The sequence below is a fragment of the Dipodomys spectabilis genome, unplaced genomic scaffold (genome assembly GCF_019054845.1).
Source record: "Dipodomys spectabilis isolate Male_0828 unplaced genomic scaffold, ASM1905484v1 ptg000273l, whole genome shotgun sequence".
Classification (NCBI taxonomy): domain Eukaryota; kingdom Metazoa; phylum Chordata; class Mammalia; order Rodentia; family Heteromyidae; genus Dipodomys; species Dipodomys spectabilis.
Window position 1 is genome coordinate 10,261,722 of NW_024870950.1, and position 27,924 is coordinate 10,289,645.

At 52.1% G+C, this 27,924-nt stretch overlaps 1 protein-coding gene across 1 annotated transcript; it reads right to left on the minus strand.

Moving 5' to 3' along the window:
• On the minus strand, nucleotides 1-27,478 carry Bean1 (brain expressed associated with NEDD4 1). Its single transcript, XM_042700619.1, has 6 exons — nucleotides 27,438-27,478; nucleotides 26,750-26,979; nucleotides 17,414-17,491; nucleotides 6,473-6,736; nucleotides 2,007-2,166; nucleotides 1-340 (listed from the first exon to the last, which is right to left on the minus strand). Exons 1-6 carry the CDS (start codon nucleotides 27,476-27,478, stop codon nucleotides 1-3), a joined length of 1,113 nt encoding a protein of 370 aa, XP_042556553.1.
• Between the last annotated feature and the right edge of the window lie 446 nt (nucleotides 27,479-27,924).

Genomic DNA, 27,924 nt, shown 5'->3' on the forward strand with positions numbered 1-27,924 from the left:
TCACACAGCCCTCTCTGGGCTGGAAGCTGGGGTCCAGCGTGGGGTGGGCCACCCCGGTGAGTTCCTTGGCCCTGGTTCTGATCCTGGCAGCGGCAGCAGGTCCGATGGGGAGCGGGTTCCACACACAACCTCATAAGGTGGCAGTGTGTCCATGGAGACAGCGTAGAGGCCGGCCTGGCCCCGGGTCCTCTGCTCCTGCTGGTGTTGGCTGTGGCTGTGGCCGCTGCCTGAGTCGGGGGCACCATTGAGTGTAGGGCAGGAGTCGGTCAGCGAGTAGGGTGGGGGTGCATCCGTGGGAACATAGAGCTGAGTGGCCCCCGGCCCCACACACTCCTCGTAGCTACAAAAGAAGAGGAGTCCACGCTCTTAGTGGTGGGAATGTCGCTCCCCTAGCCACAGGGATGTGCTGCCCACCCGCCATAGGCCTCCTGAGAGCTCCAGGGAGACCCCACTCCCTGGAGGAGGGTACTTGGAGGGTATCTGGGCTCTAGGTTCTGGGCCTGACTCTGCTCCTTGGGGCCCTAAGCAGATCTCTACACCTGTCTGGGAGGTTATCATGTAAGGCGATGCCCAGCTGTGGGTGGGAGTCATGGGTACAGCTGTTGCTGAGATTCAGGAAGGGGTCTCAGGGCCTCAGGCCCCACTGAGCCCATGGGTATGGGTTAAGAAGCGCCGCGGCCTCTTCTGCAGCTGCCCCTGGTGGGGGAGGGGGAGGACAGGGAGGGGGAGGGGGAGACACTTGTCCAGGTGAAGAAGTGGTGATGGGCAGTATACCTGGGAGTGATGGGAGCAGAGGGCTCACGGGCTCCCTGAGAAAAGTCCCTCACTCTTGAACAGGGCCTAATGGCCCCAAGTGCAAGCTGGACACAGTGACTTCTGTCCCAAAGGTGGTGGTTTGAGATTCTTCCAGACTAAGGAGCTGGGACTTGGGTGCTCCACCCCCAGAGCAAGGACCTAGTTTCCAGAAAGCCTCCTGTCCATCCTCCCTTCCCCCTGCCCCATCCACAGGAGCAGTTCACGTAGCTCCTCCTTCAGGTTCAGGACCCACTTCCTTGGCTGGAAACTTGGGGTGATTTCCTCTCCCGGGCACTGGATTTCTTGGGAAGAAGGTATTGATGATATGGGGGTGTGGCTCAGAGCAAAGCCTGGAGGATCTGAGCACCCTCTGTCTCCGAGGGAGCTCAGCTACCTTGGCCTGTGTGTGTGTGTGTGTGTGTGTGTGTGTGTGTGTGTGTGTGTGTGTGTGTGTGTGTGTGTGTGTGTGTGTGTGTGTAGGACCAGCTAGGAGGCAGGGACCAGGAACCGGGCCTCACAGAGCCCCCTAAGCCCTGTAAAACTCTATTCCAGGACAGGGCCCACAGGAGCTGCTTCCATCAAAAGTTAAGGTGGGTAGGAAGTGGGGCTGGCTGGAGGGTGGGGAGGATGGAGTTCTGGCTGAGAACTTGGTTCATCTCAAATAGAGGGCCAGGCTGGGGGGTTTCATCTTGCTTTGGGCTAACTGGAGACACATCACCTCCTTCACTGCCACCATGAGGCCTGCCAGGCCATAGGGGCTTGTGACACCTGCAGCTCTGAGGTGGCCTGGCCTTGGGGACGGAGACGGGCTCCTGATGTTGCACACACAAGCATGGCAGACTTTTCTCCTGAAGCAGGCATTGAACTGTTCTACCCCTTACCCCCTACCCCAGAGGCCCACGAAGCTGCCGTGGGATCACCCTCCAAACTGCAAGGCTTTCTGATCCTTCTCCAACAGCCTGAAGGAGCTCGGCTTGCCTCTGTTGGTGGGTTCTGGTGACACCCACTAAATCTCATCCAGTTTCAGGAGGACCTGCTTTGTCAGGAGGGCTGAGTTGATGGCCATGCTCACTGAGGCCTTTTAATTTTTGCAGGGACGGAGGGGGGGAGGGGGAGAGTGTTGGAGGGGTAGGGACTGTTGCTATTCCCAAGAGGTGCTTTGGTGTCCAGAGCCCCGCCCCTCACAGCCCCGCCCCTCACAGCCCCCTTACCCTGGAGGAGAGTCTGGGTACAGCTCTCTGAGCACCGTGGCATCCACATCCCCATCTGAGCTGATGTCCAAGGGTGGGGGCCAGTCTTCGGCAGGGCTGCAGGTATAGTGCATCCTTCGGCTGGAGCGGCTGTGCGTGTGTCCAGTATGTCCGTCTGACACTGCAGGGAACAGAGCAGCAGCCACAGGGCCTCAGTCCGGGGCTGAATGTCTCTCCTCCTGGGTCTATCTGAGACCACCAGGACTCTGATGTCCCCAGCTGGCCATCCCCTTTGCATGCACAGCTGTCTATGTCCCTAGCCAAGTCCCCAGAGTTGGAGCACCTTTGTTGTGCTGGGGGTAGGGTGTGGGTGATAGGGAGGAAGCAGGGATGGCTCTGGCTTGGGGGCTCCCCTGGTGGAGGGCAGTCTGTTCGGGGGCAGCCCTGTACTGAGTGGTGGAGCTGGGGTCTGGGGAGAAGAGACAGGCTTGAAGAAAGGGCAGGCTTCCTGGAGGAGGTGCTGCTGGAGTTGAGTCCATGGAGGATTAGCTGGGGAAGAAGGGAAGGAGGGAACAGGACACTGGAGTCAGAGAAGGAGAGGAGAAAGAAAAAAAAATGAAGATGTGGGAGAACCTAAGGAGCCTTAAGCTGTGCCATTAGCTCTGGAAGTGAAAGTCAGGGAGATGCTGCTTAGGGCAGAGCCTCTGGAGTCTCTAGGATCAAGTTTCCCCATTGCTGTTCCAACCACACACCATTCCCATTGGGTATACTGGGGGCAGGTGGCTGCTGGTGACTCCATGTACTACTCTTTCTTATGTTGTTGGTGAGTACACACACACACACACACACACACACACACACACACACGTACACCAGCATACATCAGCAGACTAACGCTCTGAAAAGTTCACTAAGAAATATAGGGAACTGCCAGGTGCTGCTGGCTCATGCCTGTAATCCTAGCAACTCAGAAGGCTGAGATCTGAGGATCACGGTTCAAAGCCAGCTTGAGCAACAATGTCTGTGAGACTCCAATAAACTACCAGAAAATCAGAAGTGGCACTGTGGCTCAGGCAGTAAGAGTGCTAGACTTGAGCTGAAGAGTTGAGGGACAGCAACACCCAGGCCCAGAGTTCAAGCCCCACAACTGACCAAAAAGAAAAAAAAAAACATAGGGAACTGTGCTTATCCAGCATCTGACCACACAATATTATTTTTCTTTCTCTCTTTCTTTTCTTCCTGGTGCTTGAATTCAGGGCTTTGTGCTCTTGATTCTGCTCTACTACTTGAGCCACACCTCTATTTCTGGCTTTTAGATGGTTCATTGGTACCCAGGCTAGCTTTTGAACCACTACCCTGAGATCTCAAACTCTTGTATAGCTGAAATTACAGGTATAACCTCCGCTGCCTGGTCTTCTAAGCAACTCTACCTCCCGGTTTATGATAGGTATTCCTGAGGGTTGCGAAGATGGCTGAGGCCTGAGACCTCCCCAACTCCTCAATAGTTCAGATGTGACTCCTCCCCTTTGGGGTGGAGCTTGGCATTGAGCCCATTCTATAGGCTAAGAAGCTAGGGCTCAATGTCACATGCCAAGTAAAGTGTCGAGGTGGAATTCCTGCAGCCTGTACAACTCCAGAGACTTCCTGTCTCCTTAGTCTCCTTTTCTCCCCCTCTTGGGAATGGAAAAATCCAAACAGGAAGCCTCATCTGCAGATCTAATTCTAGTGTTATATATGGTGACATGGAGAAAACTCTCAAAGGAAAGTATTCCAAACATGCACGTTATTTGTGAGTGGCTCTGCTTGGACAGCATGGCTCATGCCCCTTATTTACTCCTTTATATTGTCTGTACGTTCAAGGTTCCCCACAATGCATTCAGATCACTTGTCTAACAGGATAAACGAACCCTATCACATATGCTGTGTGGAAGGAGTGGACGTGAGGGTTCTTTTTTGTAGATGTGCCGGCCGAACCATGGACTTTTTGGAAGGACTTTGAGAAGAACCCTGGAAAGCAGCACAAAACAGTGGGGTCAGGGCTGAGTCGGAGGCTTCTGGGCTCCTGTGCCGATCCTGGGCGCTGCTAGCACAGCTGGATCATGGTGGTACCTAGTCTCCAGGAGGAAGGTGTGAATGTTCCGGGCGAGAGACCTGCCTCAAACTCAGGCCAAAGCAGGACAGGAAGCCTGGTCCAGGCAAGGCTCTCGGCTTCTGGGGAGCTCTAGGTGTGTGTGTAGGGGGACTATGCTGGCTGAGCTGCTCACATGTGTTCCATCCACACACACTGACCTTTCTTATTACCTTTCCTTTTAATTTTATTTTCTTTTGCAGTAGAGGGGTTTGAACTCAGGATCTAGTGCTTGCTAGGCACATGCTTTCCCATCTGAGCCACTTGGCCAGCCTTTTTTTTGCTCGTTATACCTGGGACTCCTATTTGTGTTTCCCCATGTAGCTGGAAAGATAGTCATGCACCACCACATCCAGCCATTGGTTGAGAAAGGGTCTTTTGAACTTTTTGCCTGGGTTGGCTTCAAAGTGTGATATTTCCAATCTTTGCCTCTCAACTAGTTAGGATTACAGGTTTGAGCCACCATATCTGGTTTCCCTCCCTCCCTCCCTCTCTTCCTTCCTTCCTTTCTTCCTTCCTTCCTTCCTTCTTTCCTTTCTCCTCTCTCCCTCTCCCTTTTGAGACAGGGTTTGACTAGCTTCAAATGCCTGATTCTCTTGCCTTACCCTCCCAAGTGCTGGGATTACAGATGTGCACTACATGCTTTTCTTTCTAATCCTCATCATTAATGAACAGGACAGATCATTAATTGCCATTCTCCCATCGTAGCTATGTGTCCCAGTGATTTGAGATGTCTACTAGGTCCTGCCCTGTGTCCAAGGAGCCCACTAGCCTCTTCCCCAGTGCCAGCCCCCTCAAGGCTGAGCCCTCGCAGCCCCTCAGTCAGTACTGCACAGTGTTCAGCTTGAGGTATTCAGTGGGGCTACCAGGGCTCACACGTTTCCCACCCACCACCTGTAAGCTGGAGTGGCACTCATTAGGAGCCACCCTAGGAGGCCCACAATGAGGACTTCCTACAATGAGATGATACACAAGAGGTCCAGGAGCCAGTGAACACCTCACCATCTGCATCACCGCCAGGCCTCTGATTGTCCACTAGCTCCAATGGCCGAAAGATGGCTCCTGCCTAACCACTGAGCTCCATGGAAGCAGAGAGCCTTTCTCAGGCCTGCTGATCATCAGGGTTCTCTAGGGGAGGGAAAGGAGGCCTACTGGTGGTCAGGTCAATCTATTTAAGTGACCCTTGACTCCTTCCTTTCCCCAGCCTCCTCCTGCACTGGAGGGCTCCCTGGGGCTCCTTTCATCTGCAGCATGCACCCTCCTCGGGCTGACTCTCAGCGGCGCTTTCTTCTCCATATCTGGAAGATGGCTGGGCTTCTGGACCCCAGCACCCCCAGTGAAGGCTGTGTGGGGAGGGGCCTGGTTTCCTCCAGCTTGTGAAATTGTCTGACTTCCTTCCTGCTGCTTTTAGACAATGGGTCTCTGCTGGGAATGAGACAGAATTGGGAGGCCAGATACTGCTAAAAAATGCATTTGGGGGACATGTAAACATGCCTGGGACTGATCCCCAGATGACTTTGACTCGCTTAATGATGTCTCAAAACCAAGAGACTCTGACGTCAGTCATGTTACACGTAGCAGGCTCTCAGGGGTGGATTTATTCACTGCGCATTCATGCCATCGTTCATGTACTCACTCATCTGGGTTCTTACCCGTTTGTTCCTCTCACTGGACCTCTAACTTCCTGTCTGTCCCTCTTTCTGTTCTCCACCCACCCCAGTAATCCTACCCACTTAACCATCCATCCATCCATCCATCCATCCATCCATCCATCCATCCATCCATCCATCCAAAAATCCATCTATCCCTCTGTCCATCCACCCATCTATCCATCTGTCTGCCATCCATCCACTTAATCATCCATCCATCCCTCTATCCATCCATCCAACTATTATCCACCCAGCCATCCATTTGACTGTTCATCCATCCCTCTGTCCATCATCCATTCATCCATCCATTCATTCCTCCAACTATCCATCCATCCTTCTGTCTCTCATCCATCCCTTCCCTCCCTCCCTCCCTCCCTTCCTCCCTCCCTCCCTCTCTCCCTCCACGTACCAGTTGGGACAGCATTGGTGCAGCCTGGACCAATAGCTTGGGTGTACAACTCAGGAGTAAGCTACACTCTTCCTCTGGCCTTAGCCTCTTTCTGTGTCCCTCTCTTGGCGGACCACAGGAACTGCATCGCCTTGAAGGACATTGTGGTGGGCACCTGTGAGCTCTTCCAGAACCATAGACCTCTAGGACGTCTTTCCTCACACATCCTTCCCTTCCCGCTCTACCTACATCCGGGGCTGCCGCCTCCTTGATGCCACCTGGGTCTAGAGAGTGTATGGTGGGAGTCTGGGGCTCAGCTCACCGTAGCCGGGCTCGTATTCCTGGTGTCGACGCCGGCGGTGGCGGTGATGGTGGTGGCGGCGCCGATGGTGGTGGTGGTGGTGGTGCTGGAGCCGGGCCTGCCTGTCCCTACGGATGCTGCCCACGATGATGGTGATGCAGGAGAGCGTAATGACCACACCGATGACAGCACTCGCCACGAGCACCGGGGACACGAGCAGATGGCTGTGCTCCGAGCTGTCTGAGAACGTGGGGTAGAAATAGCTGGTGTGGTTGTATCGTGCTACTGTGAACAGAGAGAGGGAGAGAGACAGGACACTGAGCTGGGCCTGCCTCGTTTCTTCCTCCTCCCCTCCCTCCCCTCACTGATCTGTGAATACATGGAGGATGGCCTGGAGCCTGGCCCATGGGTTCTATCCTGGCTGTACCTGCAGGGTCCAGGAGAACAGGCCCCTGCTCCCTGCATCGGGTGCTTTTGGAAGTGCGAGCGGACTGGCCTTCCTCTCCCCTGAAGCCTCTGCCCGAGGGGCCCAGCTGCCTCCCAGACAGGAGGAGGGAGAACAGAGAAGATCACGGGGTTGGCCAAGGTCACACAACACATTAATGGCAGAGCTGTAGCCTGAAGACTCTTCACATTAGACAAGGACTCAACTTCACCAAGACATCAGGTTGAAAGGTCAACATGATTTTACCAAGGTGTTGGGAAGGGGCAAAAGGTTCACAGAAGGGCAAGTGTATAAGGACCAATCCTGTTGGCTACACAAATGACCGAGATATGTTAGAGGGTTAGGACCCCATCTTAACAAACCAGCCTGGCTGAATGCTCTCTGTCTGTGTTCCCAGCTACATGGGAGGCATAGGGAAGAAGATCATGATCTGAGGGTGGCTAGGCAAAGACACAAAGTCCATTTGAACAGCAACCTGAAGGAACAAGGAACTGTGGTACAAGCAGTAGAGCACTTGCCTACTAAGTGCAAGGCTCTGAGTTCAAACCCCTGTACCGCTGAAAAACAAACACAGCAAAGTTAATAGTCTCAGGCATCTCACCATAGTAATGCAAAGCTAATGGAGAGAAGTGGTCCTTGTTGATCTTACGCCATTATACATCGTGGCAAACCATGTGCTTTCTTCAAACGGCATCTCTTACCATTTCTGAACATCTGCCTCTTTACTTGTGCATTGTGTCATATTATTATTATTTTTTGCAAGGCTCTCTGTCCACCTCACTAGATTTTTAGCTCTTTGCAAACAGGTGTCTTACCTGCCCTGACTTGCTCACCTCTGGGCAAGTGCTAGGCTAAATAATAAGTATTTATTAAATGTGTGTTGCATGACTGGATTTCAGTGGACTGGGTTGGCTCTGTGGTTGTTTTACTGTTAGGCAGGAATACGGTATCTGGTTTCTCTCTCTCTCTCTCTCTCTCTCTCTCTCTCTCTCTCTGGCTATGACAGCTTGAGTTTTGTTTTGTTTTATTTTGGGTCCGGTCGTGGGCCTGCACTCTGAGCCTGGGCGCTGTCCCTCAGCTCTTCAGCTCAAGGCTAGCGCTCTACCACTTGAGCCACAGTGCCATTTCTGGCTTTTTTTTTTTTTTTGCTTATGGGTGCTAAGGAATTGAACCCAGGACCTCAAGCATGCAAGGCAAGCGCTTTAGCACTGAGCCACCTTCCCAGCCCTGACAGCTTGAGTTTTGGATGAAGTACCAGCTTCTCATTTTTATTTCATTGGCTGTTAGCTACTGTAAGCAAGAGTGTTTTCCATTTTTAAGATTCAGATGAAAGGTAAGCTTCCCCTCCATCTCTTTGTTCTAGGGGAGAGAATCAGCTTTGTTTGACCTCAATTTAGGGACAATCTAGTTCTTGGCTAGTGAATCTATAGTGTATCTCCCACCATTTCCTATCTGTGCTAGCAGCAGACATTACTAATCAACCATGATCCTCTTTCCTGTTTGGCCCAGAAGGCAGCTTTAACATCCTTTCTAACAGGGCAGTGACTTTACCTGCTTGAAGCTGGCCCTGAAATGGAGCCTTTGGCCACATTCATCCAGTGTGACACAATCTACCATGCTGTCACTACTGAGACATGCTCAGAGCCAAGGGCAAGAATCAGAGTGTGTGTGGCCCATGCTACTGAGAGACAATGGGCCAGGTCCAGATACTGTGCTGTCACTGGGGCTCCAGACTGCCTTTCTTATGGCCCCAGATGCTGAAGTGTTTTATGGATATACTGGCCACTCACATCCTGGTCAAAAGATTTGTGCTACTGGAGATCCATTATCAGTAGATGATGACTGCAAACCTAGGTGTGTGTGTGTGTGTGTGTGTGTGTGTGTGTGTGTGTGTGTTGTATGTCTGCTCTTCGTAGCATGCCAGCCTGCGGGGTCACCTTGAGCATGAGGTGGGAGATGAGAGCCTTGCTCTTCCAGCCTAGATTGCAGCTTCATTGCTTCTTGGTAAGAAGTGGCATCGGTGCCTGTAGTTGCAGACAGGTGGTGGTGGCCTTCACCCGCATTGCTCCTAGGAAGTTAACCTTCCCATCACCACAATGGGTAGAAGGAGGTACTGGTTTAAATGGGGAGGGAAACACTTCCAGTTTCCAAATTCAGGCTCCATTTTCTCAGCAAGATAAATATGACTGCTGAGAAATAACTTGATGAAAGTCCCCTTTTCCTACTGCCAAGACAGAGGAGATTTGTCCTTATACAGGACTTCCCTGCTATGAGCTTCTCCAAAGCCACCCCTGGTTCAGTGGAAACTTCACCATGTCTGCTCTCCTCTGATAAGTTGCACCCAACAGCATATGGTAGCAAGAGGTCCAGTCTCCAGAGTCCTGTGCTTGGCACAGATGCACTTATTCTATGTCATTTAATCCTTGGATTGCCTGGGATGGGATCCCCAGGTAACAGGTAAGGAAGGAGCCTCATGGAAGCACTTGGTGTGCTCAGCTCGCCCCATGTCTGCACTCAGATGCTAGCTGTGGATGCTAGACAGTGGGCTCAAGGTGTTTGGATCCGTGCAAGTACACCTCCAGACCACACTTTGCATCCTTTTGTAGGCAGTTAGAGCTAGCCATGACCTGGGGGCTTATTCAAGATGGACGAGCTGACCATTGCTGGGGAGCTGGAATACCATGCTTGAGATTGTCCTCCTAGCTTATGGCAGATCTTGGATTTGAACTCAAGGCTCATCTGAGAATTCCTGCGGCTGCACAGCACAGTGTGTGGTGAAGTTCTGGTTTGGACAAGATTTATATGCTAGAAGCCTGAATCCCAATGTAACAGTATTAAGAAGTGATGGATCTTTTATGAGGTGAGCTCTAATGGAAGGTAACTGGGTCCTGGAAACACTAATTACCTGGAAGGGATTAGTGCAGGACTCAGAGTGAATTAGGTCTCATGGGGATGGATTGGTTCCTAAAGAGTTGGTTGCTACAGAAGAGCAAATATAGCCCCTCCCCAGACTCTTAATCCCTCCTTTGCCATGTAACTCCCCCAAGATGCTTTCGCTATGCAATGCCATCCGCCAAGGCTGGTATTTTTTGTGCATAAACGAGCCAGCTTCAAGAATTTTGTTATAGTAACATAAAGACAACTGGGAAAGAGTGCAAGGTAGGGAGTTCTATTTCTGGTTCTGCTCCTCACTCAACTTGGTGACCTTGGACATGTCTTTACTCTCCCTGGACTCACCTGAAAAAGGGGCTTTTGTTCTTGAACCGTTCTCACTCCAGGATGGTGGATGGTTCTGGGATGGGTAGGGGCAGGGGTGGAAACCTCGAAGAGAGGCCAGGGGACTGAGGTCAGCACTGGCCTCAACCTAGGGAACATAGGGGAAAGTCAGGGCAGGGAAATGGAGGCAGCTTCTTGCTAGCCAGGCCTTGCTGAGTGCAGTGTGAAGATGGCTTCCTGAGCACTCAGTCTGGGCGCAGAGCAGTTTCTCTGCAGCCCCGAGCTATGATTATACGGGGAAGGTGCAGAGACCTCGGGGTGCTGAGTCGACATCTTTTGACTGTCATCTTGCCCACTCTCCCAGAGATGCTGAGGACAGGGAGAAGGGGGAGGGCCAGGGACTCAGATCTGATGGATGGTTCCTGTCACAAAAATTCCAAAAACATTTATCACAGGTCCACTTTCCCGGCGAGCCTGGGCTCGGCAGGGTGGCTCTGTCTCTACTGCAGAAGCTGGCAGGGTGGGGCCATGCAGGCAGGGGAGAGAACGTGACTCAGACACCATCTTCCCCTCAGCCATCCATGGGGTGGATGTCACCAGGAGACTGATGGGAGGAGGCCAGAGGGCTGGGTGGGCCAGGAGTGGTTCAGAGAGGAGGACCTGGAAAGGCTGGGTCTGAAGGATGAATTCACAGAACAAGATCAGAAGAGAGAGGGGGAGGAGCAGGGGCAGACACACAGGGCAGAGAGGCCTCAGAAGAATTCAGGAAAGGGGGGCACACTGCGGGGTGTCACCTTGAGGGAAGCGGTATGTTTGGATCACAGGGCAAGGACAAGGTATTTTCTTAGTGTTTAGATTTCTTCCTGATGTGGGAATGCATCACCAGAGGACGTCAACCCATGTCATTCAAAGCCCATTTGTGATGTTAGGTGGGGAACAGACTATGGTGGAAAGGAGGAGTGGAATGCAAAGTCACGCACTATTGGTCAACCCACCACGAATGCACTCAGCTAACCCACTCATCCATTCAACCAATCACCCATCATTAGCCATCCATCCATCCACTTACCCACACACCCACCCACCATCCATTCATCTATCCAACAATGCACCCATCTGTCCAAATACACACCATCCATTAATTTATCTGCCCACTGTCCATCCATCTATCTACCCACTCTTCATCCATCCATTCATTTATCCACCCATCCTACTATCATTCCTCAATTCAGATATGGGCCATCCAGCCAGCTATTTGCGCACTACCTAACATACCTACATTCACCCATCATCTATCCATCCAACAAACCATCCACCTATCATCTATCCATCTGTCCATCCATCCAACCATCCACCCATCTATTACTTGCTGATACTCCCTAAATGCTTACTCCATGCACATAAATAGAAACACAACGATTAATCCAATTGAGATAATTCTCTAAAATTGAAAATCAAGAGGTTCACATGGGTGCCCTGAAGAGAGAGAGAGAGATAGAGAGAGAGAGCGCCATCACAGGGTTCTCTGGTTCCAGTTCAGCAGAGCAATTTTGCTTCCAGTGGTTTTTTACATGTCATAGTTAGCAGGAGATCATTCCACTGCCATATAGAAAGTTTCCAACCACTGTGTTAAAATAGAACTGGAAAAAGTTACGTGACCATCCACAGGTCCTTCATAATTCTAAAGAAATAAGACATCATCAAGAAATCTAAAGAAATAGACCTCTAAAGAAACAAGACATCATTCATCTACATCCTACCACACCACTCAAATAAACTCAGTACAATTAACTTGTGCATCCCTCTGATGTCCACATCCCTTGGCTTTACCACCTCCATCCTTATTCACTAAGATTTTATCTCTGGTGTGATTAAAAACTTTGTGTATTGGTTGTAAAAACGCATGCATTGGAATAGCTGCTTTCCCTCATTCTGCAGGGGGAGTGGTGAGTCAGTCTGCTGACATTGCAGAAACCATCAGTGATGAAATTAGACACAGAGCTCATACCAAATTCACTTACTTTTCCTTCATCCCTCTCTCCTCCCTCCACTCCTACCCGCCCTTCTCCCCCTTCCTTCTTCTTTTGTGGTAACAGAAACAGAGTTTGAACTCATGGCCTTGAGCTTGCTAAGCAGGCATGCGTACCAGTTAAGTAGTAGATTACCACTTGCTGTCGATTATTTTTCAGATATAGCCGTATGCTTTTTTTTTTTTTGCCTGTCATGGCGCTTGAATTCTGGGCCTGGGCGCTGTTCCTCAGCTCTTCAGCTCAAGACTAGCGCTCTACCACTTGAACCACAGCACCACTGCTGTTTTTTTCTGCTTATGTGGTACTGAGGAATCGAACCCAGGGCCTCATGCATGCAAGGCAAGCGCTCTACCACTGAGCCACCTTCCCAGCCCCTAGCCTTATGCTTTTTACCCAGGCTACTATAGACTATGATCTTCCTATCTGTGCTTCCTGCATAAACTGGGACTACAGGCATGAGCTACCATACTTAGCCCTTGAATTCTTAGAATCACCATTGGCTTGACCTCTTTTACATGCTCTTCTTGATCACCTCCTAGAGTTGCCTCTTGGGTCATCTTCACAGAGAACTCAGGGTTCTGTAACACCAGTCTGTGTCATAAAGAGGAGGGGTCGCTGGGAGGAGAAGCAGTTGCTGGGGAATGGGAGAAGGGTTGGCTGGCCCCATCGATAAGTCAGAAGGGTCTTAGCTCCTACCCCAGCTTGCATTAGAAGCCTCAAAGTCATGGTGCAGAAAACTAACCATTAACTCTAATGTGAACTTTCCAGGAAGCTCCTGAATAATTGATGTGGAAAATGTTAAAATTCCTGAGTGCTGCAAACGATCCTTGGCTATTCCTCCTGAGGGACTGGGTGAGGGCCATGCTGTCCACGTGCTGTCCATGTACACAGGTCTCAGTCCCCAGAACAAGCTGTTCCAGCTGAGAACTGTGTTCTCTGGCGACCATGGCTGGGGCAGTGTCCATAGTGTTGTTTTCCAGTGGTTCTGTGCTTCAGAACCCACACCAAGGGGACCAATTTAAGAAGCAGCAACATTGTTTTTGTCTGAGATTGGGACTCCATGTTAACTATTTCCCCAAAGAACTCCTTTCTCTGTATAGACCATGAGAATCATACCATTGATCTTCTTTGCTTTGGTCCCCAGGATGCTTAGAGATGTCTTTCCTCGACAATTTGGTGTTAGCATCATCCAACATAGACAACTCACAGATTACCTGTGTGAATGAAATCTGAAGGATTAAACCTGACTCAAACTCCTACATTAGGGATTTGTGCAGATTGCCATGACATTATTTGCTCTTGGAGTTGCATGACTGTTCCAAAGGATGCCTTTGAAGGTGGTAAATGCTTAGTGCCTGGCTCAGAGACATTGGCTAGGATCACTAACATTTGTGTACCTAAGTTTCCTCATCTCAACAATAGAGGAGTAGTCTCTCAGAGTGTTTCTGTGGGTTAAGTGAGATAGTTTATATGTTACACAGGCACTCCATAAACTTAATTCTAAAATCTGGATAAAGCTATTAAATCACCATCACAGTTCAAGCAAACAAATCAACAATAAAAATCAAAGCCCCATCTGTATTTAAGATTCCTGACCTTCAATTCCTTAAGCAGGATTCAAAAGGTTCTCACTAAAAAAAAAAATGGTGCCAGGTGCCAGTGGCTCACAGCTGCAATTCTAGGTATTCAGGAGGCTGAGATCTGAGGATCACAGTTCAAAACCAGGAAAATCCATGAGATTCATCTCTAATAAACTACTACAAAACCGGAAGTGGTTGCTGTGGCTCAAGTGGTAGAGTACTTGCCTTGAGCTGAAGAGCTGAGGACAGTGCCCAGGCCCAGAGTTCAAACACCACAACCAGAAAAAAAAAAAGGCTAAGTTGGACTACACTGAAATGAAGAACTTTGGTGAGAGTTTGGATGAGATGTGGGAGCAGGTGGTGTGGGTAAGTGGGGAGCTGCTGGACTGCCCAGAGACTGAGTTGTGAGCAGGGTCAAGGTCATAGCTAGAGAGAGCAAAATGCTTTTGAAAGACGACTTTCTAGATATACTGAGATTTGGCAATCTGGAGAATGTGGAGGTGTTTGTTGATGTAGGTGCTTGGAACTGGCTAATAGATCCAGAGACACAAACAAGGCCTTCTTTCCACTACCATGGAGGCGTCCACCTCTTTATTTTCTCTCTAGGTTTGTTCTTTGCTGGATTCCTTTGCAGTTAGAGAGATGCAAATCTTAGAAGCAGCTGGCAGGAAACGTGCACTATTTGCCCAACTCCTCTGTGTGTGTGTGTGTGTGTGTGTGTGTGTGTGTGTGTGCATGTGTGTGCCCATACAGTGGCTTCATCTCAGAGGGTTCCTCAGGGGTCTCACACTTATTCGGCTTTCTTGCTCAAACGGGACTCTATCATTTGAGCCATGTCTCCAACCTTGATTTTTTATTTTGCTAATTCATTGGAGACAGAGTCTTGTGGACTTTTCTGGCTGGTCTGGTTTCAAACCACAGTTCTCAGGATCTGAGGATCTGAGCCTCCTGAGTAACTAGGATTACAGTCATGAGCCTCTTATGCCTGACTCAAAATGTCCCTGATGACCACGTACACTATCAGTGCCTGTTTAGGACCTCTGTTGCAGTTTTACTGTCATGTGTAGCCATTCATGCAGTTGAAGTATCAAATTCTTGGTGACAGGATTAAACTGAAGTGCCAGCCCTCCTTCCGTCTGTGTGGTATGCTTCTGCATTCTCCTCTGTACCAAAGCCAGTGTCAGAGGGAAATGACAGCTGGGAGCTGATGGTTCGTGCCTATAATTCTAGCTATTCAGAGGCTGAGATCTGACTGTTGAGATTTAAAGTAGCCTGGGCAGGAAACAGAGCTGTGGCTCAAGTGGTAGAGTACTAGCCTTGAGCAGAAAAGCTCAGAGACAATGGCCAGGCCCTGAGTTCAAGCCCCAGGACTGGCACGCATGCACGCACGCACACACACACACACACACACACACACACACACACACACACACACACACACACACAGCGCAAGCATTTCTTCACCAGATGAAAACTTTCATCTGTCTCATGCTTATACTATTTAGGCCACTGTTTTTAGGCTCGATATAATTGATATCTTAAATGAAGGCAAAGAACACACTACAGGTTTCTCAATATACACATTCAGCTGTAAATGACACCCTGTCTGGGCAGTTGAGAGTCTTGTTGTTTCAGATAATTAGATTTTCTGCTTGGTAGCTGTGCCAGTGGATTAGTATAGCAGATACCACTGACCATCCCACTCGCTCACAAGAATAATAGGCCAGGCACTGGTGGCTCACACCTGTAATCCTAGCTACTCAGGAGACTGAGATCTGGAAGAAAAAGTTCATGAAACTTCTTGCTCTCACTCCCCAAGTCTGCACAGATAGCTTACACAGGGAGCGAGCAGGTAACAATAGGATCTAGCCTGCGATAGTTTGTTTGATGAATGTTTCCTAAAGGCCCATGTGTTGGGCTCCTAACCTAGAACACATCGGGAGGTGGTGAAACCTTTAATAGGTGGAGGCTTGGGGTAGCACTTTAGGTCATGGGGGGGGGGAGGGTTGTCCTTGAAGGGTATATTGAGACTCCAGCAGCTTCTTCTCTTTCAGTTCATGGCTGCCATGAATAGGTCTTTCTCCACCAGGCTTCCTACCATGATGTTCTACCTTGCCATAGGCCTACAGAGGGAGAGGCTAAAGCTTCTGAAACAGCGAGCTGAGACTTAAACAAACTTTTCCTCCAGATAAGCTGATTCTCCAGGTCTTTAGTCACAGTCCCCGTCCTCTCTGTTTTCTTCTCCTAATCATGAAAGACTTGGGTAATTCTGAGCTGTGTAGACAGTGGCCATGAGGGCAGTGTTTCAAGTCTCTGGAGTATGTTTGCAGAGCCGGGTTAGACAACTCCCTGTGGCCTGTGAAATCCGAGCACTCAACCAGAGGGTGGTATTACCGTTTCCAAGTTGTAAGTGGGGCAATTGGGATTTCTACTAGCAGCTTGTTCCAGATCACGCAGCTGGCAGGTGTCTGTGCCAGGCATTGCATACCACATCACACCAACTCTGAGGGAGCCTCAGGGCACCCAGGGGCTCTGCCAGGCGGTAGTACCCACTTGTCTGTGAGGCTCTATCTGACTTCTCTGAGAATCACAGGATGTCACCTTCCCCTTCTCTGTTTCAATCTGCTACAGGTTCCATCTCCCCCGGGACCTCAATCTCCTCCTCCCCCATCTGTCCCCAGAGGCCAGAGGAAGGGAAGCCACCCTCCCCTCCTCCCCACCTCATAGGGAGCTCCATGGAGCTGTCGTCTGTTGGGTGACAGAGACAACGTTGTGAAGCATCTGTTTTTGGAGCCCGGGTCTCCAGGGAGTCCCAGGCTGTCCTTCCCAGCAGGGGCCAGATGGAGATGGCTCCCTGCCGTCAGTTTTCCCCCCAAGAAACCAGGCAGCCTTCTTCTGAAGGCTGGAAAACCGCTCACAGACCTTGCAAGCCGAGCACCCTCTTTCTTCTTGCAGTAGCTTGGCCCCAAAGCCCTCTGGCTTTCCTGAATCAAGGCCTTCCTCTGCCTCCTTCCTCTGCCCCAGTCTTCCCCTCTGCCCCATGTGGGGACAATATGAGGGACGCTGGGGTTTTCTTTATGATGGACAGGGATGAGCTGAAATGTCTGGAGGAGAGATGTGGCTGGGGTTGGCCGGTGCGGGACCAGCCTGCCTTGACTCATGATGTCTGCCCAAATCCTGAGAGGCCAGTGGGTGATTCCACTCCCCGCGTTGTCCACAGGAAATGACAGATCTGCTTCCAGTAATGGATGGTGGCCCCACTTTCCCTACCACCCTCCCATGGCTCCTAATGCTGTGACTCATTCACTTTCCAGATCTTGTGAGCTCTGGCTCCTAGCAGTGAGGTCTTGTGTGGGGAGCCTTAGGGGGCTGCTTTTTCCTGCAGGGGACTTGTCTGGCTGCTCTTCTAAACTGGCAGGGGTTAGGGCTGTGGAAACCCCAAATGGAATGCCCACCAGGCACCTGCTTTACCTACGTTCCTCATCCAGGCAACATTTCCCGAGTACCCACTAGGTGCCACGTACCAAGCAGGGCCTGGGACTCCCCGGGAACAGGATGGGCATGGTCCCTGCTTCCTGGAAGCGTATCCCCTCATCAGACACCTGGCTCTCCTCCAGCCATTCCCACAACCCCTTCCCCAGGCTGGGCTGCAGGTGGGCTGGAGAGGTAGATGGATGAGGAAGAGACTTACAGGGGCAAGAGCGTTTGAAGGACATGTAATCCTTAGAGCAGAACAGCGGAGCCAGCCTGCCCACGGGCACAGCTCTGACTTCTCCCGGGGAAGGCCCCTCCACTCACCTGCAGAGATGCAAACAAGCAGGTAGGTGATGGGCACCACTGGCTCTGCAGGCTGGGCCTTTAGGTCCTAGGCCTCCAACTATGGGAGTGGGGGAAGGGAAGGAGACCTGGAAGCCTGGACCCTGGGACTCCTGGACTACAGAGTTCAGAGGTGTGGGTACAATGTAGCAGAGTGGGTGCTGGGATCCCAGTGGTGGGCAGAGGGGTTAGGACATCTCTTATGGATGGACCTGAATCCTGAACAAGAGATTCCAGGAGTCTCTTTTCTCGCAGACCTGAGGGGGTCCCACTGCCTTGCTAGCTTCAGTGACTCCCAATTCCTCCCACAGCTGCCTGATGTATTCATTCCACAGCTGAACACTGCAACCTGAAGGGTAGGGTGGGGGCTAGGTGGTCACACAGCTGATTTTGGTAAGGTGATCTCTAACACCTAGCTTCTGTGGCATTGTGCTTATTAAGTAACAAATTGAAGAGGAGGGGGGGTAACAATGCTTGATAGGAAATGTACTCATTACCTTGCTCATGTCACTGTAACCCCTCTGCATGGTATCTTTTTTTAAAATTTTTTATTGTAAAGATACTATACAGTTACATGAGCAAGGTAATGAGTACACTTCCTATTGAGCATTGTTACCCCCTCCATTGTTTTCCCCCTACCATCCCTTCCCTCCCTACCTTCCCCGAGGTTCTTTTTTTTAAATTGTGATTAAGTGATTACATAATTTCCCAAATTTCACAGTATTGTGGAATAATGATCCTCATTTAAAGTCACAAGTTCATTCTAACTTTCCTGGAGCAAATTGTCTATCACAGTCTATAACATATAACAGTGTACACATATACACCATACATGTGATCAGCAGCATGGGGATATTTAGTAGTGATTCGCCCAGATGAGTGGGAGTTCTTTGTTTCTTAAGTCCTGTTAATTTTGTCGTATCACCTAATATTTTGGATTTAGCATCCACTTATCAGGGAGACCATGTACTGTTTGTCTCTTTGCTCTTGGCTTACCTCGCTCAACATGATTTCTTCTAGCTCCATCCATTTCCCTGCAAATGCCATTATTCTGTCATTTCTAATGGCTGCATAATATTCCATTGTGTATAGATAACACAATTTTTGGATCCATTCGTCTGTGGTGGGGCATCTGGGTTGTTTCCATATCCTAGCTATTGCGAACAGTGCCTGCATGTTATCTTTACAATAAAAAAATATATATATTAAAAAAAGTTGAAGAGGAGGATGCTCAGAGAGATCATGTTGTTTGCCCAGGGTCACACAGCAAAGGACTAGAGTCTAGGTCTATTTGACTCCAGAACTCACACAGTCAGCCAGCACACCCTTTAGAAGGCACTTAACAAGTTAAGTCACCCACTGAGAAACAGAGATCTGTGGAAGGGAGATGCCTCTTTCCTCTCTCCCCTCTCCCCACCTGCATTTCCTCCAGATACCTGGGTAGCTAGGGCAGCCAGGAACTGCCAGATTGCTTCAACACGCATTTGCAATGGAGAAAATATTTTCACGAAGTACAGCTCAGAAGCTGGTTGGTCTTGTGTGTCCCTGGGAGACACGAGGCTGAAAGAGTAGAAGGGTGATGTGTTCTTACTTCTTAGGGAGAGGCACATGGTTCTCAGAAACCATGCTACACTTTGGGGAGGAGAGGTGGCTGCACAGGATCTGGGATGAAGGGCAGACACAGAGATCGCAGGGCAGCAGCACGGCCTCTCTGCCTGGATCTCAGGAGACCGCTGGCTTCTCTGATCGTGAGATAATACTGTGGACAGAACATGTCTGTAAGAGGCAGGTGCCCAGGCCCCCATCTTGGTTTCTCTCAGGGACTCTTTTTAGTATGTGTGTGCTGGTCATGGGGCTTGAACTTGGGATGTAAGCACTTTTTTTTTCCACTCAAGACTTAAGCTACTACTTAAGGTTTTTTTGTTTTTTTGTTTGTTTTTGGTGGTTAATTGGAAAACTTTCCTGACTGAGCTGGCTTTGAACCATGATCCTCAAGTCTTAGCCTCCTGAGTAGCTAGGATTACAGCCCTGAGCCACCAGAGTGCCTGGCTTAGAGGCTTTTTATTTAGATCTATTTTTCTCCACCATGCAGATCCTGTGTTTTGATGGAGCCCATCGGCCAAGCAAACAGCATTGACTAATTGGCTTTTCTACTGAACAAATGAATCAGAGAGGCCTCTCTTTGGGGAGTCTTGCTTAGAAGTCTGATTTCTGAGCGCTAATGTCAACTCAGCCACTTCCTGGCAGGGACTGTGGGCCAAGCAATTTACCTCTCAGAGCCAGGCATCTGGTACAGAAAGCAGGGCAAGAGCACACAGTGTGCTTGGGGAGCACGGGGTCTGATAACAAGCCCCTGGCCAGCAGAAGGGAGCTTCAGAGATGCCTGCTCTGCCCCCCCCCCTCCGAGTAGGAGGCAGGCATCAGGCCTGAGACCCTTCTCTAGGTGGCTCCTTGCAGCTACCTCAGCCTTCCCTAAGCCAGGGAACCCCTGTGGCTGGCCTGCCATCCATTCTCAGTCTCCATGGAAACAGAGGGGCAATCTCTGACCTGGGATCTAAGGGTAACAGGTGGATCTTGCAGGAGCCACTGGGGAACTGTGACTTCCCAACCAGGCAGTCCAAGAAGAACCCCAACGCCAGGATTCTTACGTTCTGAAAATACACACAGGCATGTATGTATTTGTGTGGATGTGCTGGTGTGTGCTGCGTGTGCATATGCACACATGTGTGTCTAGGCATGGGGGACACAGGTGGGCTGAAAATTCACCTCTCCTGTTGCTTCCACAGATCTCTCTCTCTCTCTCTCTCTCTCTCTCTCTCTCTCTCTCTGTGGTTAGTCGTGGGGCTTGAATTCTGGGCCTGGGTGCTGACCCTGAGCTCTTCAGCTCAAGGCCAGTGCTTTACCACTTGAGCCACAGTGGCACTTCTGGTTTTCTAGTGGTTAATTGGAGATAAAAGTCTCACAGACTCTCTGCCTGGCCTGGCTTCGAACCATGATCCACAGATCTCAGCTTCTTGGGTAGCTAGGGTTGGAGGTATGAGCCACTGGCACCTAGCAAGTTCTTCCTTTTCAAGGCAAAATGGATGACATGACATCGCTCTCTTGTTGAAGCCTTCTGTAGCTCCCCAGTACCCTCAGGAAAATGGACCTGGTTTCTTACCCCAACCTCCACCATCCTGAGGTTTTCCCTACTTCTCTAGTAAATGGGCACAGCAGATGTCTAGTAGGTGCGTGCTGGATAGATGTCTAGCCAGACACCTGATGCCAGCCAGTGATGGGCAGATCATCCACTGCGACTGCAGGGGCTGCCCTCAAGTCCTGCCCTCCCACACCTCCCCTGTCCCCCACCCCCTTTCCTTTCAATGGTCCCAGGATGAAGGTTGATACTCCGAAAGGCATGTTAACCCAACACTTCCAACGTGCTAGATAAGCCACTGCAATGGGCCCTTTGGGGAGGGGGGAGATCATTTCTGCTTTGCAAATAGGGAATACAGGTGATAACGTGTTCAAGGTCACAGAGAAGAGATGAAGGAAGAGCTGAGTCGGAGGGTCTCTGTTACCCACAATGCCCCTCCATTCCTGCGAGGAACATGCCACAGAGATCTGCTGTCCCTGGTGTTCTGGCTGAACCACTTTCTGGATACAGTGGACCTCTCATACATACTTCCAGGCCTTGCCCTTAGTATACCATTCCTTCCTCTATCTGGTAAACTCCTATACAGCCATCAACACCTAACTCAAGCGATGGCTTCATGAGAATTACCTTGAGCCATGGAGAGAAGGATCCTACTGAGGATTCTTCCACAACATAAAGCCACTTCCAGACCAGCCCTGGTCCTAAATTATTCTAAATGAGGACTCCTGGCGGGATACAGAGGGAGCTAGTACTCAGGAATGTGGGACTGTGGGACTCAGTCAGTCTTGGCCTGATTCTAATATATGAGGATGAGCAGAAGATGCTTGTGAATGATGTTAAGGAGATCCTGTGAAGAGCCAAGCATCTCCCCAGACATCTTATCACCATAGTGACAATGGGACCTACAATACTCTGCTCCTTGCCTCATGCACCATAGTCAGTCCTTTACACATCCTCTGGCTGCCGTCTCCCAGAAGCTCCCCTGCCCCCCCCAACATCCCCTGATTCATTTACCAAGACCCTGTAACACCTATCCCTGAGGAGACATGAGACCCCTAAAACAGAAGTGGATTGTCAAGTTCAAGGTCCACTTCCTCCTCTCCCTGCCCACTTGAAGATGGAGCTCAGCCCACAGGAAAATCATGGCTTGGTGGCCTCTTTGCTTGCAGGGGGAGCTGGGGGAGGGAGGGAGCATGCCATGAGATAAAGGAGCTGGAGGTAGTTATCTAAGAGGACACGTTCCCCCCCCCCACACCACCACCATGGGACCATAGGCGAGCCAATAAGAAGGCCTGGCACAGGGACCCAGAGCAGGCTGCCTGGGAATGGGGAGGGCCCACACGGAGGTCGCTGCTCCCAGCTGCTTGCTCTGAGGCTTGTGACTCATCTCTGACTGGATTGTCTGGCTGGGAGTATGAGGGAGGGTGGGCGGCCGGCACTCCAGGTTTGAAGTAGCTGAATGGTGTACCCCGCAAGTCCTTGTTACCTCCATTCCCCTCCCTTCCTGGCTCCCGGAATACCTCCACTCCGGCAGAGATCAGACCCACAGAATGAGACCTGGGAGATTCCTGCTCTGGTTGGAGAACAACAGACAGAAGAGGGGAGGGGCTTGGCCGTGTGAAGAGACTCAGTCATGTTCACTCACGTTCACTCACGTACGCAATCCCTGCTTGACTTCTGTCACGTGCTGTCAGCTCCCTGGGTCTTCTAATGAAACCCTCATTTTACAGACAGCACCACAGAAGAATGAAGGGACCTGGTGAGGTAGTGAGCTTCCTTCCCCAGGTGGGCTTTGGGGACCATTGGAGCAGGATGGCCATGTGGCAAGCTTTTATCCCTTCTGGAAGGTCTCCTGGGGCTCAGGGTGGAGCCACATAGGTCTGGGTCAAAGGAAGCAGGAAGGCACAGAGGCTGAACCAGAGATGGAGAGAGAAACTAAAGGATCAGAAGGACGTTAGGGGTGGGAGTAGATAAACTATGCTTCTAGGTGTCAAAAGTCCCTTATATACTAGGCCTTGACTGCTGGGGCTAGAACAGTCAGGTGAACTTGGACGGTGGCATACAATGTATCATACCATGGCAGTGGGAGAGTTCTTTAAGGAACATTGCAGGGGCAGGTGTGCAGGTGAGGAATGCATTAGGTACACAGAGTGACTGTGGAAAACCTTGGTGGGAAGGTAGCAGGTAAGCCAGGCAGAAGCATCAGACAGGGCAAAGGTCCTGGGCAACAAAGTGCACGGGTCATACTGAGGGACAGATGGATTGGGGGGGGGGAAGAAGGGGGGGAGTGAGGATGAGTGTGTCTGCTCAGGTGACTGGGACATGGTAGAGATTGGAGAAGTGTAGGCTGCAGGTGTAGAAGGTTCTAGCAGCACCATGCCTGCCATGTAGGATGTGCGCAGGGACTATATGCATCTCACAGGGTTTGGTCCCTAGACTATCTTGAAAGGGTCTTATTCACCTTCCCCAGGCAAAGGCTAACCCTGAAGGGCTACAGGTGGGGTCCCAAGCAATGGAAACCTTTCTCTGGTCGCAGGGTGCTCTATATTCGAGGCTGAGACCCCGCTGGGGACACCCTCCATTCCTTAGATACACGGTACCAGGTTTGTCGTGTGGTTCAGTGTAGGATGTAGGGAGCCCAGAGCATAGAAGGGGAAGGACCAGCAAACAGTCGCACAGAGGTGGGCAGGAGGCCTTGAGGTTTGCCAACGGGTGACGGGGTCACCCGCTAGAGGTGTTAGAATGGGGATCTCAGCAGCAAGGAGGCCTTCTGTCTCTATGCAACCTCTGGCCCCATGTGTAGTATGCTGGGATGGACAAGGTGGGCCTAGAGATTACCTTAATTTCCCTGCAGTAGCTCCTTATGGGATCAGCCTTCCGCCCCACCACTATAGCCTGAATAAACTATGAAGCTTCATTTCCTATCCACCAGTCTGTCTGCAAGCAAGGAGGCAGGTTTTGACCAGGTGTGGAGAGAAGCCTGGTTTGGGGTTCAGAGAATCCACAGAGACACAGACATTTCTGCCTCAGAGCCATGGAATAGGAGAGGTGATCGCAGTGAAAGAGAGAGAGGCCCAGGTAATTAATGAACGGGAGATTGCCCTTTTAAATCAATTTGACTAAATAAGTTTGTTGTTTGGACAGGGAAAAAAATGACTGGGGGGTAGAACATGGCCCAAGTGGTAGACTATGTGCCTATCAAGTACAAGGTCCTGAGTTCAAGTCCCAATACTGCCAGCCTACCCCTCTCCCCCACCAAAGAAAAACAACTGGAAGTGTAAAACTTCTATGGCTCACAGAAAATGAATATACTCTTTTACTCTACTCAGACGTAAATGGATTGAAGATTTCCACGGAAAAAATCATCTTGATAGTGAATTACATGTCACCCAAGTTACAATGTGCAAATGACAATTTCACAAACTCATATTCCTATGGGTCACAGAGATATTTAAGTAGTCTATGCCTAATGCACTCAACCTTTCTAAGCCTGAGTCTTCCCACAGACACAGTGGGAGCAATTCTAGGATCCTGGGACTCTCATAGCTCCCACCCTATTCCAGGTACATCAGACAGCTGTCGCCAGAAGTCAAAGAGAAAATGTTGCCCAGTGTATGGTCATAATGCAGACAGAGCAGGGCCTACGGGCTGTGTCCCAAATACCAAGTGCGCCACTAGACACGTAGTGAATTACTATCTGATGAATTCCTTGGAGAAGATGAGGGGTGGGAATTGAGGGAGGTGTAGGGAGCAAACCCTACTGGGTGAGTGGGTGAGGGTTATGGGGGACGGAGGAGAGGGAGATTTTGTGTAGGTGTGGAGGGCGCAGACATTCTATTTGCTGTACCAGGACCCACTTGACAACCAATACACATGGTTTTAGATTTCATCTCCTGCTCTTGGCAGCTAGGCCACAGGTGGCCAGGGACTCCATGGGTGTCTTCTGCTTTCTTTCCAGCTGTGGGATCCTGTGTACCACCTTGAGCTGGGGTTCTATCTGAGACACCAGCCACAAAGACTAAAGCAGATCCATTCCCGGGGACAAGCCAGTTCTGAAGCTGTGACCTCTAGCCAGCTTCCTTTCCTTAGGTTCATCACAGAGGGTGGGTAATGACCTAATCGCCTAGATGGATACATCGTATCAGCAAGTTGCCATGGCTGGGCCCTCAGCATGCTGGGCAGCTCTCTAGCCTTGGTGGCTGCTCTCACTGTTGTTTTTCTGTTACCAGTGGCATGGCCAAGCCACCTGACAGCCTGATTGCTCTCCAGGGAAAGCGATCCTCCTTCTACCTCCATGGCACAAAGTGGAGGGAGGTATGAGAATTGCTTTGTAGCCAGTGCACAATACACGGGGGCTGCCTCTGCCTGGGGGCAGCAGCCATCAGTCAAGGACACAGTCAATGAGCACCCCTTTTGGTCAAGTACCCTAACCTAGGAGGAGAGGCTGGTATAGGCAAAGAACTCCTAGGAAGTGCCTGAGAATGGGTGCTCCTGAGGAGAAAATTTGGCTTTACAGCTAGACTTTAATCCTAGGAGAGGATGGGGGAGCTTCGTGCCTTCTGCCCCTCACTTCAGGAAAACTCAGCATCTACCCACAGTGGATACCCCCAAAGTGACACTTGTGCCCAAATGTAGGTGAGTACTGGCTGGGGTCTCCAGGAGAATCATGCTGTTCAATCCTCCTGATTCACCTTTCTTGTTTCCAGTGGGGAAACTGAGGCTCAGAGAGATGAAGTGTCTTAACCGCTAACTAGGAAGTCAGTCAAGATTGTTCAAAGCCCCTGAACCTCCTAACAGAACCCTGATAACTACTTCAGAGAGGGAAACAGAGGCATGGTAGGGCCGTCTGGATGTCGGAGGTGACAGTACAAGGGACATCCTTTCCGCAGGTGCCAATGGGCCAGTGTGGATTGAAACCAAGAACCACACTCTTGGAACCCACTTCTCACACCTGTCATTTGTGACCACCCGCTCTGCTCCCAGCATGGGGCCTGGCTACCTATGCTGGCACTGGATGGTGGGCAGCCTTAGGTTGCCACTGTACACCGTCCTCAGGATCACACAGCTGGAAAGAGAGAGAGGAAGAGCCGTGTGGGGCCGGGAGGACCCTGTCCACTTTGGCCAGGCGTCTGGGAGCCGCCGCAGTTCTGCCAGCGGTGCAGCCCTGTGGGACTCAGCCTCAAGTCCTTAGAGTGCACAAGAAAGTCTCCCCAAAGGGGGAGAAGGCCAGGGGGGAAATTCCCTCCCTCTCTCCTTGGTACTGAGGCAGGACAGCGGGGCAGGGCTATCGCCCCGGGTGGCCCCTCTTGTCAACAGCTCAAACTTCCTGGTTCAAGGGGATGGGAGGAAGGTCCAAGTTTAAAATTCACACAACCCCCAGTCTCCTTTCTCTCCCACCTCGGTCAAAAGTGCGCTCTAGTTTGACCCAGTTGTGTGGATTGCTCAGGCGTCCCCCAAACTCGACAGCACAGCCCCCCCCCCACCCCCGCAGCGGGTCCATGCTGGTCATCCAGTGAGACCCTCCCTTCCTTGCGGCCCGGGCGTGGTCAGGGGTCAGCCTGAGTGCCGGCTAGGGGGGCCTGACCTGGGGTGCGGCGGTCTGCAGCATTCTTGGGGGTCCCTCTCCACACCAAGCGTTGGCCCACTCAGCGCGCCCCCGGCGGAGACCTCCTCCACCCGCTCCCCAGCGCGACCCCGGAGGGGACCTCCTCCACCCGCTCCCCAGCGCGACCCCGGAGGGGACCCCCTCAACGCCCTCCCCAGCACGACCCCGGAGGGGACCCCCTCCACGCCCTCCCCAGCGCGACCCCGGCAGGGACCCCCTCCACGCCCTCCCCAGGACGCCAAGGCAGGGACCCCCTCCATGATCTCCCCAGCGCGCCCCCGGCAGGGACCCCCTCCACGCCCTCCCCAGGACGCCAAGGCAGGGACCTCCTCCATGATCTCCCCAGCGCGCCCCCGGCAGGGACCCCCTCCACGCCCTCCCCAGGACGCCAAGGCAGGGACCTCCTCCATGATCTCCCCAGCGCGCCCGGCAGGGACCCCTCCACCCGCTCCCCAGCGCCGCCCCCTTACTCGGCTTGGCTGCCGCGCTCCGCCCCGTGCGCTGCAATGCTGGCTCCAGCTTCGGCTCCAGCTCCGGTTCCCGCTCCGGCTCCGGCTCCCGCTCCCGCTCCGGGTCCCGCTCGGATGCCACGGCGCTGGGGCTCCGCTCGCGCCGGCGTCGCGGGGGGCGCAAGAGGCGGGGCGGGGCGGGCCGGCGAGGCGGGGCCCGGCGGAGCCCAGCTGACCTGTCACCCGCGATCCTGGCCGGGGAGGCCACGGCGGCTTCCCGGGACCCAGCCTCGGCCCTGCCCTGCCCTGCCGCAGCCCCGCCCGGGCGCCCGCGTCCCTGCGCCTCCGCTTACGCCACCGTCACCCGCTCTCGGGGAGGGGAGGCCCGGGGGGGGGGAGGGAGGCAGTGGCGGGGGCTCCGGGGCCTCAGCACCGCTGCGCCGTGGCCCAGGTCATTCCTGCGGGGCGGGGGACGCGGGGGACGCGGGGGCGGGGGGCGGGGGGCGGGCCGAGCCGCGCCCCTCTGCGCACCGACACCCACACAGCGGCAGGCAGGCGGGGCAGGGCGGCGAGAGATGCCCGGGGAGGCCGGCCCTCCAGCCGGACAGACACACGGACACGTGCGGAGAAAGGTGGAGCAACCACGTGTTATGGAAGGACTGACAGACTGGTCGGACAGAGGCGAGGCTGGGCTTTGGGGCCGGCGCACCTGGCACAGGGTGACAGAGTTGCCCTATGTGGCTGGGCCATTGGCCATTGCTGCCATCCGCTGCCCCTAGTTGCCCCTGATGACTTCTGGGATGGAGGACATCACCTAGGCCTGGCTGTTACCTTCCCTCTGAGCCATCAGCAGATCCTTCACTGAGCCCCTTGGGGTCCCCTTCCCGCCCACCCAACCCCTCCCCGTCCTGAAGCTCAGCCCCAGCAGGTGCAAACCTGGGTGTGAGGGACTGGCTCAGAGGAAGAACCAGCTTCCAGCGCCTGCTCCTGGCCCCCACCCTACTTTGGGGCCTTGTCTGCTTCAGTATCCAGTAGAGCCTCTGATTATTGTACCCTTACTAAGCTGCTGGGGGGGCTCCCTAAGTTCCCCGTGGAATGATTTCTAGATATTGACTTGCCTGGGAATCGCACAGAAGGCAGTTTGGGAGAGGGGGCTGCCGCGGTCTACGCAGCGGGCCCACTTGGGTGCATTTCAT

Excerpts from the sequence above, each read along its gene's own strand:
- Bean1 (XM_042700619.1), bottom strand. The coding sequence starts at position 27,478 with ATGGCCCAGCCACATAGGGCAACTCTGTCACCCTGTGCCAG. Across the intron at positions 6,737-17,413 it reads CTTCAAACGCTCTTGCCCCT|TAGCACGATACAACCACACC; the intron begins GTAAGTCTCTTC and ends CTCTGTTCACAG. Across the intron at positions 2,167-6,472 it reads GGAATACGAGCCCGGCTACG|TGTCAGACGGACATACTGGA; the intron begins GTGAGCTGAGCC and ends TGTTCCCTGCAG.